Source organism: Festucalex cinctus, chromosome 10, assembly GCF_051991245.1.
Source record: "Festucalex cinctus isolate MCC-2025b chromosome 10, RoL_Fcin_1.0, whole genome shotgun sequence".
NCBI lineage: Eukaryota > Metazoa > Chordata > Actinopteri > Syngnathiformes > Syngnathidae > Festucalex > Festucalex cinctus.
In genome coordinates, this window is record NC_135420.1 from 11,279,769 (window position 1) to 11,295,226 (window position 15,458).

At 40.0% G+C, this 15,458-nt stretch overlaps 1 protein-coding gene across 2 annotated transcripts in view; it reads left to right on the forward strand.

Moving 5' to 3' along the window:
* dennd1b (DENN/MADD domain containing 1B) overlaps positions 1-15,458 on the forward strand; it is a 136,633-nt gene that overhangs the window by 21,835 nt on the left and 99,340 nt on the right. For both annotated transcript variants that reach the window (XM_077534356.1, XM_077534357.1), the window contains exon 3: positions 4,207-4,250. In XM_077534356.1, the coding sequence (XP_077390482.1) occupies positions 4,207-4,250 (44 nt within the window). The remainder of the gene's footprint in view (positions 1-4,206; positions 4,251-15,458) is intronic.

The window sequence follows — 15,458 nt, forward strand, 5'->3', positions numbered from 1 at the left end:
GCTGCCAGCAATGCCGCAGCTAACTTATTTATTTGAAACAGTTAGCAACTCTCAATATTCGGCAACAATCGATAAGATTTTTTTTTTGGAAATCTTAAGCCCATATCTCACTGAGAGGTGAAGGTTTGCTAGTGTTTTTGTATCGAATTTTGTTTTTCCGTCAGTGTTCGTTCAAGGTCACAAACGATTACAGAGACATTCGCCATCAGTTTTAATGGTTGCAAACAATTTTCCTTGTCACCAAGTCAAGTCAAGTCAAGTCAAATTTATTTATATAGCCCTTAATCACACAAAAGTCTCAAAGGACTCCATATGCCCACAGCTGACAAATAGCAACGACACCCCTGATCAAACCACAAAAGGGGAAAATAAATAAATAAATAAAAATAAATTTAAAAAAAAAACATCAGGGGGGGAAAAAAAAAGAAACCTTGAGAAGGGGCCGCAGATTTGGCAATCCCCCTTCCAGGATGACCAGGCTGCAATGGCTGCCGAATGGGCAACAATTTACATAGTTTATGATACTAAACATTAGTACTATAATAGTGCAAAAGTCCATTGAGGAAGTTAAAGCACTGCAAGAAGACGTCGTCAGGGAAGTGGGTCATCATCCAAATCCAGCCCGGACGATCGGAGCAGTTATCTCCATGGCAGCAACTTCAAGGTAATGGTCCGCCCCGGATCTCATCACGATCAACCAGCGTAGAACCCGTAAAACAGCATCCAAACGGTCACTGACACCTAATTACCCCTCCAAGCCGCAGAGAAGGGAGGGAAAGAAAGAAGCGGCAGTCACCAGGCCCACAACATTCAGCCAAATGCAAGAATATAAAAATGTGTCTTAAGACCTGATCTAAACGTTTCAACAGAGGTAGCAGCTCTTACCTCCGAGGGTAGGGCATTCCAGAGCACTGGAGCACGGATCGAAAACGCTCTTGAACCCGCGGACTTCTTTTTAGCTCTTGGAATCACCAAAGTTTCTTGTCGGAACGTATGGTATTATTAAATTGACGAGATAGGAAGGCGCCAAGCCATATAATATTTTAGATGTAAGTAACAAGACCTTAAAATCGCATCTCAGGTGGACCGGAAGCTAATGCAAGTTGCTTATTATCGGGGTAATATGATCGAACTTTCTCGTCTGCGTCAAAAGTCGAGCTGCTGCATTTTGAACTACCTGCAGACTTTTAAGGCTGGTCATGGGAAGACCAGAGAGTAATACAGTGCAGTAGCCAAGGCGAGACGTAACAAACGCATGAATTATAATCTCTGCATCACCATCAGACAAAATAGGATGAATTTTAGATGAATTACGAAGATGAAAAAAAGCAATTCTAGTAATATTTTTAATGTGCATTTGAAAGGAGAAGAAATTTTGATCAAGTTAAGAACTACCTTGTGACAAGAAAACCTCTTTCCAATCATTAAAACTGTTGGCGTACATCTGGCAAACATCTTTGCAACCGTTTGTGACCTTGAACGAACCCTGATGAAAATCAACATTCGCTATCTTTGCAAACACTAGCAAACCTTTACCGCTCAGTGGGATATGGGCTTTTAGGATTTTCTGCCTCTTGTCTTTTTCACGCCACCAGACAAACACGAAACGTTGCGTTGTTTAATTAAAAAAACAAACAAAAAAACCCTGAAGATGTTGCTGTTCCATTCGATGTTTCACTCCACTGTTTGAGACATATTCAACTGTTTATTGTCAGGCTTATTGGCAGTCTTGCTACATTAAATCACAACCATATGCAACCTGTAACAGTACATGAAGTTGTGATTTTAAACACTAAATAACATTTTTATTTAGATTACTTACAAATTCATTCTGCAATACCCGTCAACTAAAATATGTTCCATATTTATGTGTGCATGATAAAATATGGTACCTCCTTAATTATAGAGGCCCTCTTTTTATTTATTCAGTCAAGACACCATGAATTGTGACATGTAGTGGTGCAATCAATTCAAATTTGAGTGTGTGCTTTGTAAGGAGGGGAGGTTGAATTAACAGTTCCAGGATCTGTCATGGTGACATTTGTGTCCCCGGGCGGAGCAGCAGGGGTCCTTTTCACCCCTGTAACCTTCAACTTCCAGCCTTAACCCCCTTCAGGCCCCCTCTTGCGCCCTCTACACGCTCAGTAAGAGAGTGAGAGAATAATGCGAGGAGAGCAAGGGGGTGGGGGTTTCAGGAGAAAGGAAGGTTAGAACATGCGAAACAATAAGGAGGACTAGAAATTATGCAGAAAAGTGGGGTCTGTATGAATGCAATAAAGAAGTGGAAAATATTGTCAAATGACATTTACTGAGATTCAAGTAGCCATGAAGCCTCTCAACGGACTGACTATTGTTTTATAACTTCTTTGCTGAAGCAAATATTTCCTATGAGAATGTTAAGGAACATCCTGCTCTGCTTTTGAATGTTTAAAGTAGTTTAAACACGTCAATATCTCTTTTAAGGTCAGAACTTTTAAATTGGTAAACCAACCTGGTGTGTATAGGAGTGGGACTATATTTTCAGAGCTGGCCATTGTCGGTCTGTCAGTGAGCTCCCGTCAGTATTTCAGGCCGGCCCACGTGGGCCCAGTCCGTCCCTCGTCGGCAACAGCCAATCGGCACTGAGAACGTAATTTCTACATCACACACAACCAAATAAAGCAAAAAAAATTCAAATAAAAACAATAGACACACAAAAATACTGTGTGGTGATTGAGTAAATAAAAACAATATAGGACAATTTTATACGGTCTGTGAGACCAAAAAGTATACAACACCATTATATTTCTTCTTTATTTGGCTGTGTCAGGTGTGCTGCACCTGCGTATTACGTAGTACCTGTAAGTCTGTTCTGGACACAGTTTGGCTGTCACCTACGACTTGGACGGAATGGGCCGGCCTCAAATACTGACAGGAGCTCCCTGAGGGACCGACTATTCCCAGCTCTGTATATTTATGGCCCACAGCTTGGAGATTGCCAAGCGCGAGTTTGTTTCTTCATGTCTGGGCTGCTGGTGCTAAAGCAATGCTTCTCGATAATTTTTTTCTTATGCCCCCCAGGAAGAAGAAAATATTTTGCGGCCCCCTCCCACCAAAATTCTCTGCTGCGACTAAATAGTATGATTTGTCTCTTAAAATTGTTGGCAGAGGAGCTAATACTCCTTCTGCACTCTCTGAAAATGAGAGCGCCACTGCCACCTACTGTCGTGGATGAATTACACTTAATTCTGGTACGGGGTTGACATGTTGACTGAGGTCACACGCACCCCACTATTTGAGAGGAAGTCACATGGTGGCCTAGGCATGTTTAGCAGAAACCCCTGTGTTCAGGGAAACTGCCTCTTTTCTAGGGCATTGGCTTTAGTTCACATCTTTTGAGCTTTGGTTTAGATGCCAAATTAGCTATGTTCGGAAAGATGCAAGCTTATTGCATACAGATATTATGAACACAGAAAGCTGTTGAAAATGAATTGACTTCATTTGAGGCATTAATTTTTTGTCATATGTGCTCGTGTTTGCTGTATTTTTACATTTTAAGTGTGGATGGCTTCAAAACACTTTTAATACATCAGATTAATTCAAGATAATTAATACTTGATCTTTTAGTGCATTTTTCATTAATCAAATATCAGTTTCTATAACTCGTTAAAAAGAATGTCAAATGACAAACAAATAGCCAATTCTGTCTGATCAGTGGCCAGACATCTCCTCACTTATCCAGCTCAGTAGCTCACTATGACTTCCATTGACCAAAATACAATTAATCCACAAATACTTATCATTGCTAAGGACTTTTCTTAAAATACTACTACTACTACTACTACTACTAATAATAATAATAATAATAATACAGATAAAAGAATATATATGATTATACAACAATCCTCCAGCTTGTCGAAGTGTGCCATTTTATCATCAATTAAATCGTTTTTAAACGTGGATAATTGGATGTATCATATCAGCTATCGTATCTATACTGAGAATTTGCATATTTACAGCTCATACAGCCTCAACACATTCTCCCTTTCACTATGTTCTGCTGTTGTGTGTGTGTGTGTGTGTGTGTGTGTGTGTGCGTGCGTGTGCGTGCACAGCAGCCACCCCTTGCCCCCACCCATCTCATTAATATGTATGTGTTCTGAGGCAGCTAGCGAAGACGGTGTGTTTCTCACCCGCTGATTAATGCTGTCTGTCAATTACCTCTAGATCCAACCGTGCTGTGGAGCTTCCCCCAGGACTACACCGACCAGGTTGGAACGCACTTCGCTTTTTCATTCTCTCTCTCTCTCTCTCTCTCTCTCTCTCTCTCTCTCTCTCTCTCTCTCTCTCTCTCTCTCTCTCTCTCTCTCTCTCTCTCTCTCTCTCTCTCTCTCGCACATACTCTCTCACATTCTCTCTCACACACTCTCTCACACTCTTGCTCTGTCTCACTCCTCTATCTCATCTCTCTTCCTTTTCTAATGCTCTCAACCCATCCTGCCTTCCTGTGGAACCCTCTCCTCCTCCTCGTCCTCATCATCACTGCTTGTGCTTTCTCTCCTCTCTGTCTTTCCTGCTATGTCTCTCTGTCTCATTGCATTTCTGTTGCTGGTAATGAAAAGCAGTGAACGGCTCTTCAATAACCGAGGAATCACTAATTATCATGCAACCGTGACAGGAATGCACATTTTCTTTTTCAGCTTCTCGCTTTCATTGTTTTGCTATGTCTGCTACATTTTTCATGACTACAGCATTATTAGGTTAATTCTATTCCTAAAGTAGCTGTTTTGAAGTAGATATCTGGTGGTTTGTTTCCCTAAAGCTGCACGAGTTGTGTCCTGCAGTGTTAGAACTCTGCAACTCAGCATCCAATGTTAGTAACGTCCCATCTAAATGGGTGAGTCTGACATATTATGCCAAATGCATTTGCTGAGAAAACATCATGCCATATCGATTGCACAGGCAATCATAACTTTGCCTATCTATGGGGTTAGGGTTAGGGTTTTGCCTACCTAATTTTGACTCTTTGATTCATTATCTCCCATCAAAGGGCTGCTCTTTGCTCTTATAAAAATGCACAGTCTCTGTAGGAACTTTTATTCTCACAGTCTTACCATTTTATTTATTTATTTATGTGTTTATTTATTTATTTATGTACACATAGACAACAAAGCAACATAATAGCACCCAGATGGGGTTATAAGATCAACGTCACCTCATACATTTTCAGATAAATACAGACAAAACACAAATAAACTTCATGCATTGAGGGTATATTTTCATGTGTGCTTCACCATCAAAGAACAAAATTGAAGACCCAACTTGATCGAAACAATCACAACCTGTTATGTAAAACAAAATATCTCTGCATCATGCACACTATGCTGTCAGATGGGTTGATGTCCTTGTCCATTGGTGTGGATGCCATGATTGTGCCCTCTGCTGCAATCATCTTTCAGGTAGAATTAGTCAAATAATTGCAAGATGTAGTCCAACAACTGGAAAACAAGACCTGCAAGACCCATTTTTGTGGCAGTGGTAAGGGAAGTTTATCTTAAAGTAAATGACTGTCAGCTAAAGCATCACATCACTGAAAATAAGGGCTATAATGGAGCATTAAAGACATACTGGAATATCGATATGTGGGTAAAATATCTCCCAACACAGTAACCAATCCTTTACAGATTTAACTGCGCTCCAGCTTTCCAGATCCACTTCTGTAATAAATGGGAAATTAAAGCATCCTTTTGGCAAATTCTTCTTTCTTACAAGGACCAAATAACTTTGAGCTTTTGAATTTCTAATATACAGAAAAAAAAATGTCATTATAAATATCTCAGACACCATACTGCTAGTCCGAAAAGGAGTAGGAAGCAGATGAACTCAACTAAGGCCTTAAGCCATGCAGGCCTCCACAGCTTCTCTGGGACCTGCAACCGTTATTGAGCCAAGGCATATATCTTAATTTGAAAATTCTCACGGCGCATCGCCAAACAAATTTATCACACAAATATCAGTCAATTATATGCTTACTGATATCTAATAGATATTATTTATTTCTGTCTGCCACTATAATTTGCTGGCAGATATAGATGGACCTAGATTATTTGTTATAATTTACTGAACACGCTGCTTTAGACCCACCTTGCGATGCGGCCAACCCCGACCATCACAAATATGACAGTTGGTGACTCACATTCGCCCGTTGAGCATTGTGCATTTTTCTTAAATTAATAATCTTAGTCAAACTGCAGAACAAATATTTAACCCCATAACATTCACTTATGCAACACTGCAGCTACTTTTTATTCAAACCTTTTTGTTTTACAGAACTTTAAGCAGCATTTTTGATTCATCAGTAGCATTCCAGTTGAAATGTGAAGTCCAACTTTGTGCAAAAGTCTGAATGCAAATTTGAAACATGAAGCCTGTGCCTCAGTGACGGCAAAAGTTCATTTGTAAAATACAATCTTACTTCAAGGTATGCTCCTCTTGACTTAGCACCTGAACGAATGTCAATCAAATATATCATTTAGCATTTTCATTATAATTTACCAGAAGGCAAAAAGAGTGGCTCAACTTTTACATGAGACTTGTTCAGGAGGTCTAATGCACCTATTGATGATGCTGGGTTCAAGCACTTCTATTCCCAATAGAAAAGCAGTTGAAATCAAGAAAGACAGAAACACAGTGTGATAGTTTTGAGTCTTGACATGTGTCCAGACCTCATCCCCTTTTTCAACATCTCTTTTTACATAGCCTCCAACCACCACAACCTTACTTTTCTTTCATTCTGTTGTCGACCAGATCGTTTGTGTGGATAAGATGGCCCTTAAGATGGCTAGTTAGCGTGCTGTGTATAGAGGGATTGGCCCTTTCCCCTGTATACATAAAGGCTGTATTCACTGGCCTCATTACCAGGATTAAGGCTCTTTTCCTCCTTTGTGGGGTTTGAGGCTGGAGTCCTCTGTAGCCAGACTCTGTCTCTTTCTGTGGCCCATGTTGGCCAGCATATGGCAGCAGCAGCCAACAGTCTCTGCAGAGGGGCTCAGAGCTCAGTGCAAGGCCTCCTTTTGTTTCGGCCGTTATTGTTGCTCAGCGTAATGACATTTGTAGGCCGTAGGATCGGGGTGGAGGGGTTAGTCTACCCCAGGGGAGAGAGAGGAGATGGAGAGCGATGGAAGGAGGGGGTGAGGCAAAGACATGCAGACAGACAGGAGTGTGGATTATGGAAATATGAATTGATTTTTTTCTGTTCTGTAGTAGAATAGAAAGCTCAAAGGAGAACAGACTGCAGGCTGGCTGGCACTCTGGGGTGTGCTGGGGAAACCTGACGTGAGAGGCACTTGCTCCCTCTTTCTCTTGCTTGCTGCCCTTTTTCTTTTCCGCTCCTGCTCTCCTATTCCTCCCTGAGCTCCTAAGTCTCTTGATGTCTCGGTCATCTGCAGATGCTACTTGGTTATAGAGAGAGAGCAACGGGGACGTGAAAAGGAAAATGAAGGAAGAGGTGGCTTAAAATATATTTGAATCGGATTCGCAAGAGGGTTTTTTTGTATTTTTTTTTTTTTTCAAATGAAGCAGACAGATGGAAATTCGTCCATTCCCCCTCAGATGTCATCCCAAAGTTTTAGGGGGGGAAGAATCTGTAGACTGAACATGCACTTGCAGTCAAAGTAGCGCACACACAGGAAAGTTAATTATAGCTTACCACAGTGTGGGGAGACTTCTAGAAGGCACAGTTATCACTTCAGAATAGAGAATAGTATGATTAAAACGTTCCTTTAAAAGCTGAGCTGTGGCTGACAATATGGCTTAATAGATTTTTTTCTTCCCTTCCTTTATTTATTCCCTTTATTTTATAGAAAAAGCACACGACAGTGACATTATTCAGAACAAGGTTATCTTTCCTTTTTCCCCTTCTGTGATTTTCTTTATCTGTTCCGATGCCAAACAGGCTTTGAAACACCTTCCTCAGCACAACTTCAATTTCTACAGTAATATATATATATTAGTGCTGTCAAACGATTAAAATTTTTAATCTGATTAATCACACTTTTTAATTTTGATTAATCACGATTAATCAGCTAAATTACTTGCGTATTCGCGTAATATGAAATAAATACAAAATACCGTAATATTTTGACATTAACGCATTTTATTATCTGAATGTCATTTGCAAACATTGATTAAATGCATGTACGCAATTGCATGCATGCGTGTATTGCTCAAAACATAACAGCATCATATCAGTTGGGTGCAATTCAGCAATTATTAATCGATTAAACGCAAATTACTCCACTCGGGGCGTTTTTGAAAGCAATATTTACCACCGAGCACACCAACTGGAGTCATCCCGCTCATTTTGGAACAACAGGTGACCTAGTGCAGCCTTCAATATAACCATCCGCGGTTGCGTTCAAGGCTCAAGTGCGGTCAAAAAAAATAGTGCGATTAATATGCGTTAATACGTGATTAAGCGACATTTGTCTGTGATTAATCTATTAACGCTTTAACTTTGACAGCCCTAATCTATCTATCTATCTATCTATCTATATGTGTATATATATATATATATATATATATATGTATATATATATGTATGTATATATGCCCCATTTAAAGACCAATATATCACAGTATAGAATTTTTCTTTAAAATTTAAAATACTTTAATTTTAACTAAGTGACTATTTTCACTTGAACTTTTAAAAATGTAATCTTTTATTTTTTTGTGCTAATCTAAAAGTGAACAACACCGAATCACTCTAAAACACAACATATAATACGTAAAACAAAAAGGGTGAAACAACAGCATCACCTGGACTTTTGTATGTAACTCAGTTTTGAGCAGTTGATCCGGTTTGTTTCGTAGGAAAATAACTGTCCTGCTTTTGGAGATGATTCTTTCAGAGGGACTGACTTTTCTGCAATGCACGCTGTCCATCCATCGTCAAGCAGCAATACTTGCATTAGTGATACTGGCACCTTCCTTAATAGCATACATTTATAAAATTACATTCAGATAATCTATGTATGTAAATATTAATATCCCTCCTGCCTTTATCATTGTGCATGTGTAGTGAAATAAATTGTTTATTAGTCTCAGACAATTCATAAATGACAATCATTTGTGGGCCCTTAGAAGTTAACAATGCTGGCTCTTTCTTTCGCAACTGACAAGCACTTCACTACTTTTTTGTCTCTGTGTTGAGAGCTCACCCGATTATGACTTCACTGAATTAAAATGCGCAGTTTGCTGAGGCTCGATTGAAGTACAGAATGTACATATGTATGTGTATTTTGTCGACATTTTTAACATGAGCAAATGCCGCATGCTAGGTCAGTTCATTGCAGATTTATCATTTCATTAGTTGGCATCAGTTAATTTCTTTGAGAGAAAATATATGTTCAGCTTTTTCTCTCTTGACATGGACCTGTTCAGATAAGTCTGCTTACCAGATATCTAATAGGGTTAGAAGTATCTACAATGGTACAATGGGAGTTTGAAAGCAAAAGACAAAACGTCCACTGAGGCTTAGACCTTGGCGTAACACAGTATTGCTCTGACAAGGTACTTTATCTGTACTGACTGCCTGACATCTTGTGATTGGTGGTCACAACTCTGTAACAACCTTCAGTGGCGGGGGCTTGGTGGGTGAGAGTGCAGTGGTCTGTGTTACTCTGTGAAAAACAGAAGACGTACATTACAGGTGATACTGACACCTGGGAGAGGATATTATATTATATTTATATTATATAGAGTAAGTTTTAAAAGTTTACTTGCAGGGAATTATGAGCAGTTTATGCAGTGTAACATGTAACTTGGCCAGAGATTTCATTTGGACTGGACCGTGAGACCTTGGACAGTTCCCTAGGTTGGTAGAAACAGACAACCATTTATACAGTAAACACACAGCTGTCTGGTTAGCTCAACTTGTAATATTTGCTGTTTGGAAGGATACTGTAGCATATGGAAGGAACTTGTGTAATATTCCAAACAACTGGAAACAATGCATTAACAGTTTATTTGGGAAATTGGATGCTAAACAGTCCGGCTAGCATGGAAGAAATCAGAACTACATAAGGTATACAATAGAGATATGCACATTTTTTTTCCCCCCCACCGATACTGGTAACTTGCTACTTGTCCAAACCGATACAGACAACTTTTTTTTTGTGTACTACTACAAATATATCTGTTGTTGCATCTTTAAAAAAAAGAAAAAAAATATTTCAATCCCACTTTCTAGTAATCTAGTGGGGTCGGAGGATGACATTAAAAATTGGTATGCGACAACTTACAGTCACATGTTTTGCTACTTTCTGTACTCTCACTTTAGGCGGTGAGGCGATAAGCAATCTCAGTCTCTGATGCGTATTAGTAACCTGACAACAGCCAGATTGATATTGTGATATATTGTGTGGAGTTCTCCACAATTCATATGAGAGACTGCTCCACGGTGATTTGCTCGGGAAAGGCGAGACATTCTGTCCAATACGTCGAGCTGATTGGACGATGCGGCATCTTGTGTACGTCTACCTACCTTTCGTTTTGACCAATCATGGCTACGGATGAAAATGTCATCTTCGTTCTTGTAGTGGGGGAAAAAAGCACGAGCATCTTTACCAGCTTAAAAATGCACGAACTGCTCAGAAAAAGGTAAAACTACGTATTGTTGCCAGCAAGTTTTAATGCAATAATAAAGTGTTGTGTCCACAAAACATACACTTAAATATCATACCTGATGTTTATTCACCCAGGAAATGTTATCTGGTGCTTTGTCGTACAAAATGAAAGGAGCAAGTCTAGGCAGTCATTTCCAAACCATAATCCTTCTGTGTTCCTCATCCCTGAGGCGCTGAAAACTACAGCTCTTCTCTTTGTCCGGTCTCCATGTTAAAAATATTGGTCTTTGTCACCACAGGTTCAACTTCTATAGTTAGTACTGCCACCAACAGCTTAACAAGTTCCCAAGCTGTGCAAGACATTTTTAAATGCGACATGGGCTTGTAATGTTTAGAAAAGTAAACAAAAACTGTTCAAATAACCCATACTGGGTAAACAGAATTTGTTATTACAAATGGCTCAATGTTACTTGTTAAGTGGCACCCAGCCGCACCATATTTACCTATTATGTAATGCAGGAGAGGTGTGGACTCTTGAAGTGACAGTGACTAGACTACCCTTAGTTTATTTTAGGTGGCTTTCCCAATGTCAGTCCGGTAGTTATCCGGTGCGAGGTTCTTTGTGAACCGAAGGAATTGACCATATTCAAATGAATGAAAATAGAATTCATCCATTCCAGCCGCTGAAACAAGTTATATTTAGTTTGTTTTATTGGTTGTGTTAAAAAGAAATGTAGACACAAATGAACCCTTTATTGCTGCTTTGTTTTTAAGAATGGTAGAGAGCCAATGCACAGCACGCTGCCCTGAGACGTGGAGCGGGAGCTTCCCGCCGAGCCACCGGATCCCCGCTCACACACCAACTCTGGTGGTGGGGAGGGGCGGTCTGCGGGGAGGCTGCTCCCCCAACAGATGGTATTATTCGCCAAACCAAACTGTATAACAAGATAAGAACCACAAACACCATTCTCATGTTTAGCTATTGTTTCCTTATTTGTTTTTCTAAAAAGTATTGCAATTACGTTTCCTTTTTGCATTATCACTTGCACCTTTCCCTTTCTTTGGAGCCAACCTTTGGAGCAAAAACAAAGATAAAACACAACTGAGCATGGATGCTGTGACCTTGCGAAGCGAAGGATAGTTTGTGAATTGATTTGTTTGTGAGCCCGGTTGTTTGTAAACAGAGGTTCCATTATACATTATTTTGAGTTCAGAGAATAGTCTGGACAGGGGTTACAAGGGTGATTGTTTATGTCGTTTATGTGATTGACTTATTTGGGTGGTTTTGTTATGGTCTGGAGTCTGGTCAGGTTGAAAATTTTGGCCATCATGCCAAAAGGTTATGATTGGTGTAAACACCTCATCACCAAAAGAACATCATACCTACAGTGAAGTGTGGTGGTTGCAGCAACATGCTTTGGAGTTGTTTTTCTTGAGCATGCATGATCTTCGACATTTTGCAGGGAAGCCATGAACAGTTCGAAATAGTGGTTAAAACCTACTGCTCGAGAGCAAAGTTTACCAGTTTGCCGACAGAGCAAATAGATTGACAGAGGAAGCAGTAGCCATTACACTCCACACCGAAGAGTTACGGCAAGATGATCTTCATCGACTACAGCGATGCATTCAGCACAATCATTCACGACACCCTGATCAGAAATCTGACTGACTTATGACTGCTCCCACTCACCTGCTACTGGATTGGTAGGCCTAACCAATCGACCTCAGTCAAACTTGGTTCCTACCACTCCTCTTCTCAGATTTTGAGGACTTCAAATGGACCTAAAAATGATGGAATAATTGGCTCCTCAGCTGTTCCATGGCCAGGTGTATGTTATTCCTTCATTCCTTTACAAGGAGCAAACAAAAAGTGTAAAGTTAACTTCAAGTGTTCCATTTGCCTTTATAATCTGTTGCCCTTTACTCTTAATATGAGAGCCAAATAGCGGTCATTATCAGTAAAGCAAGCCATCGTCATGGGTCAAAACTCAAAACAAACCCATCAGGGAGATAGCAAAAACATTAGGGTTCAGCTGTTTGGAATATTCTTAAGAAGAAAGCACTTACCAGTGAGTTCAGAAACGCCAGGAGGTTGGTGTATGTGTGTCAAAGACAATATTCTAAAGGAAGTGACATTGATTTAATATGGATATAGGGAAATAAATTAATTTGGCTCAATATTCATATTTTGTTCCGATATTCTTCAGGAATAATTTATCGGCATATATCTGAAGAGTTTCAGGAGGTTGACATTGAAAGAAATGTCACTGCAGTACTCCACAGGGAGTTTGTGTGGACTCGTGGTTTGACAGTGAACAGTCAAGGGATACTTGACAACAGGAAAAAGATGACACTTTAGATAGAACACGGTATACGTCACCTCTGTCAGACCATTGGATTTCCACAAGCCAATTTTAACACCCGTCTTCTAAAAAAAAAAGGGGGGGGGGGGGATGAGACAAAGACCGTTGTTTTTGTCAAGCTTTGACAACATGCAGAAAAATATGAAATAAATATCCTTTTATTTCTTTTAACATGTTTTGCACCACTATAACAGTATAGTAAACTAAGATGAAATAAGAAATGGAAAAGAGTATTTTAAACCTCTTTGTCTACCATAAACAGAACTGTGTATCTGCATGTATTTGTGTATTTGTAAGTGTATGATGTCAGTGTGTCACGGGGTTTTGTCTTTCCCCTTCACTGCACCCTGACAGCAGTGTCAAACAAGGCCTCATATGATCTCTGTATGCCTTTGAGAATATATGTGTGTATGTGTCTGGGTTGATAGTGTTTTTATTCTTCTTTCTAACCCTTATCACCCTCAGATCCCTGGGGTGTTCCAGGGTCTTGACTAATGGACAGTCTTGCCCCACTAAGTCGGCCTTTGGCTCTGGCACTGAGTTGGATGCCTAACTAGCACCCTTTGTTGCTCATGGGTCCTGATAGTGCTGACCTCTGGGCTTGCTTCTTGGGAAATGAACCATGGTAGAGAGTATTGCAGAAACCAGGCATATGTTTTTACCGTAAACTGTCCGCTCCATATCATTTGCAGTATCCAATGACTGGAAGGCAAAGAAGTGGTGAAATTTGTTCGTGCAGATAGAATCAGTTGGACTGATAAAGTGAAAAGTGGCGATTACAGCTCCAGATGAAGCCATTAAAGCTGCAGCGCAAACGTAATACTGCCACTACTGCCCTTCTCCTGCCAAGAAGGATTGAATAAAAAAATATTTTATCTTTTATTATTCTTGCTCAGTCAAAAAGTCATCGTTAAATGTGATGCAGTGGCAAGCTGCTGTTTTTATGTCGCTTTAGACACTGGTGTTGACCCACGATGGTTATTCGGGGGAAAAAAACGATTTAATAAACGTGCCTATGAGTATGATTATTTACAGTTAATTGGTCAGTTATTCTGCAGAATTGAAGCCAACTTGCAAAAAACAATTTCCTCAACACTTGGTAGAGGGTGGAGTTTGGGATAGAGAGCTATGGAGCATGTGTGTGTCTGACGCCATGTGTTAGAGGCAGGCCCACATCAGGGTTGATACAGTCGAGCTAAGCCCAGTGGGAGTGAAAAGCTTAAAGAAGGAAATTCTCCCCCGGCCGCTTAGTCCACATGCACTCACACAATTACACACACACGTGCTTGCGCTCTATCCCTTTCCCCTCTTCTCCTGGCAATTCATTAATGAAGCCCATGCTTGTATGTTTGGGCATATGCAGTGCTCTTGGCCCAGCACTTCCAAGTGTATGCGAATGTGCGTGCACACGAGTGTGTTAGGGAGTGAGACATCTCCCCCTATCATTTGGTAATATATTCAGAAGATCTCGGCAGAGGCATAATATTGCTGCTCTCCCCTGTCTGAGCCCATCTGTGATGTGTATAAAGGACATCAGCAGGACAGGGTATTAGCACTGAAATAATGCACACTGTTGTTGTTGATGCAGTGTTTTTTTTCTCTAAGCTGCTTGCCCCCTCACCCCACAACATAAATACATACATTGGGGAAGACTCTGAAATTAAATGAGTGCAACACAATGGCTGCCATATCTACTACTACAGTGGAAATTTGTTATACGAGTAACTCATTCAGAGCTTATGAATGGACAGTGACAGTTAAGAGGATGTTGTTCACCGTTTCCTCGGAATGGGAAGAATCATTAATTCTTGCAATATGGATTACATTGATTCCAAATCTGCTAATACATTTTAATAATGGATTATTAAGCAAGGTTAGATGAAATAAATTAGAAGTTTAGTGAGGAAGTGCAGCAGTCTCCAGAGAATCTGTTGTGCAACTAACAACACTGTATTGCAAATGAGTGGTTGATGGGTGCGGCAAAACTGGAAAAGGGAAATTAATTGTTAACTTCCACAGTTAAGGCTTGAACTTACCAAATATGACCTAAATACAAGTTGTTAAGAGAGCCTCTAAACATGAATTCTTTGGATGGAACACCAGTTTGAATTTTATGAACATAGGATGTGATCGAACCAGTACACCAGTATAAAAAGTCCATTGGGTGAATAACCATTTCTAACATTAGCTTTGAGCAAATAACTGATATTATTGCAACGTCATCTAATTCACTCACTCGTTTAAGAGGTGTGCACAATTTGTCAAACAGTAACTCCACTCCCTAGCTAGCATAATGAATAGATGCTGTATTTGGCTTTGTCACCTTCATCATGTGATTCAAAATGCAAACCAGCTAAAGTTTAAAAATACACATTTATCTCTAGTGTAGTTTTTCAGTAGATGTGGCTCTGAGGAACCTGGTTTTGAGTGTGCCATCCCTCTGTTGTTGATATGAGTGTGTGAATTGATTTGTTTGATAAGACTTGAACAG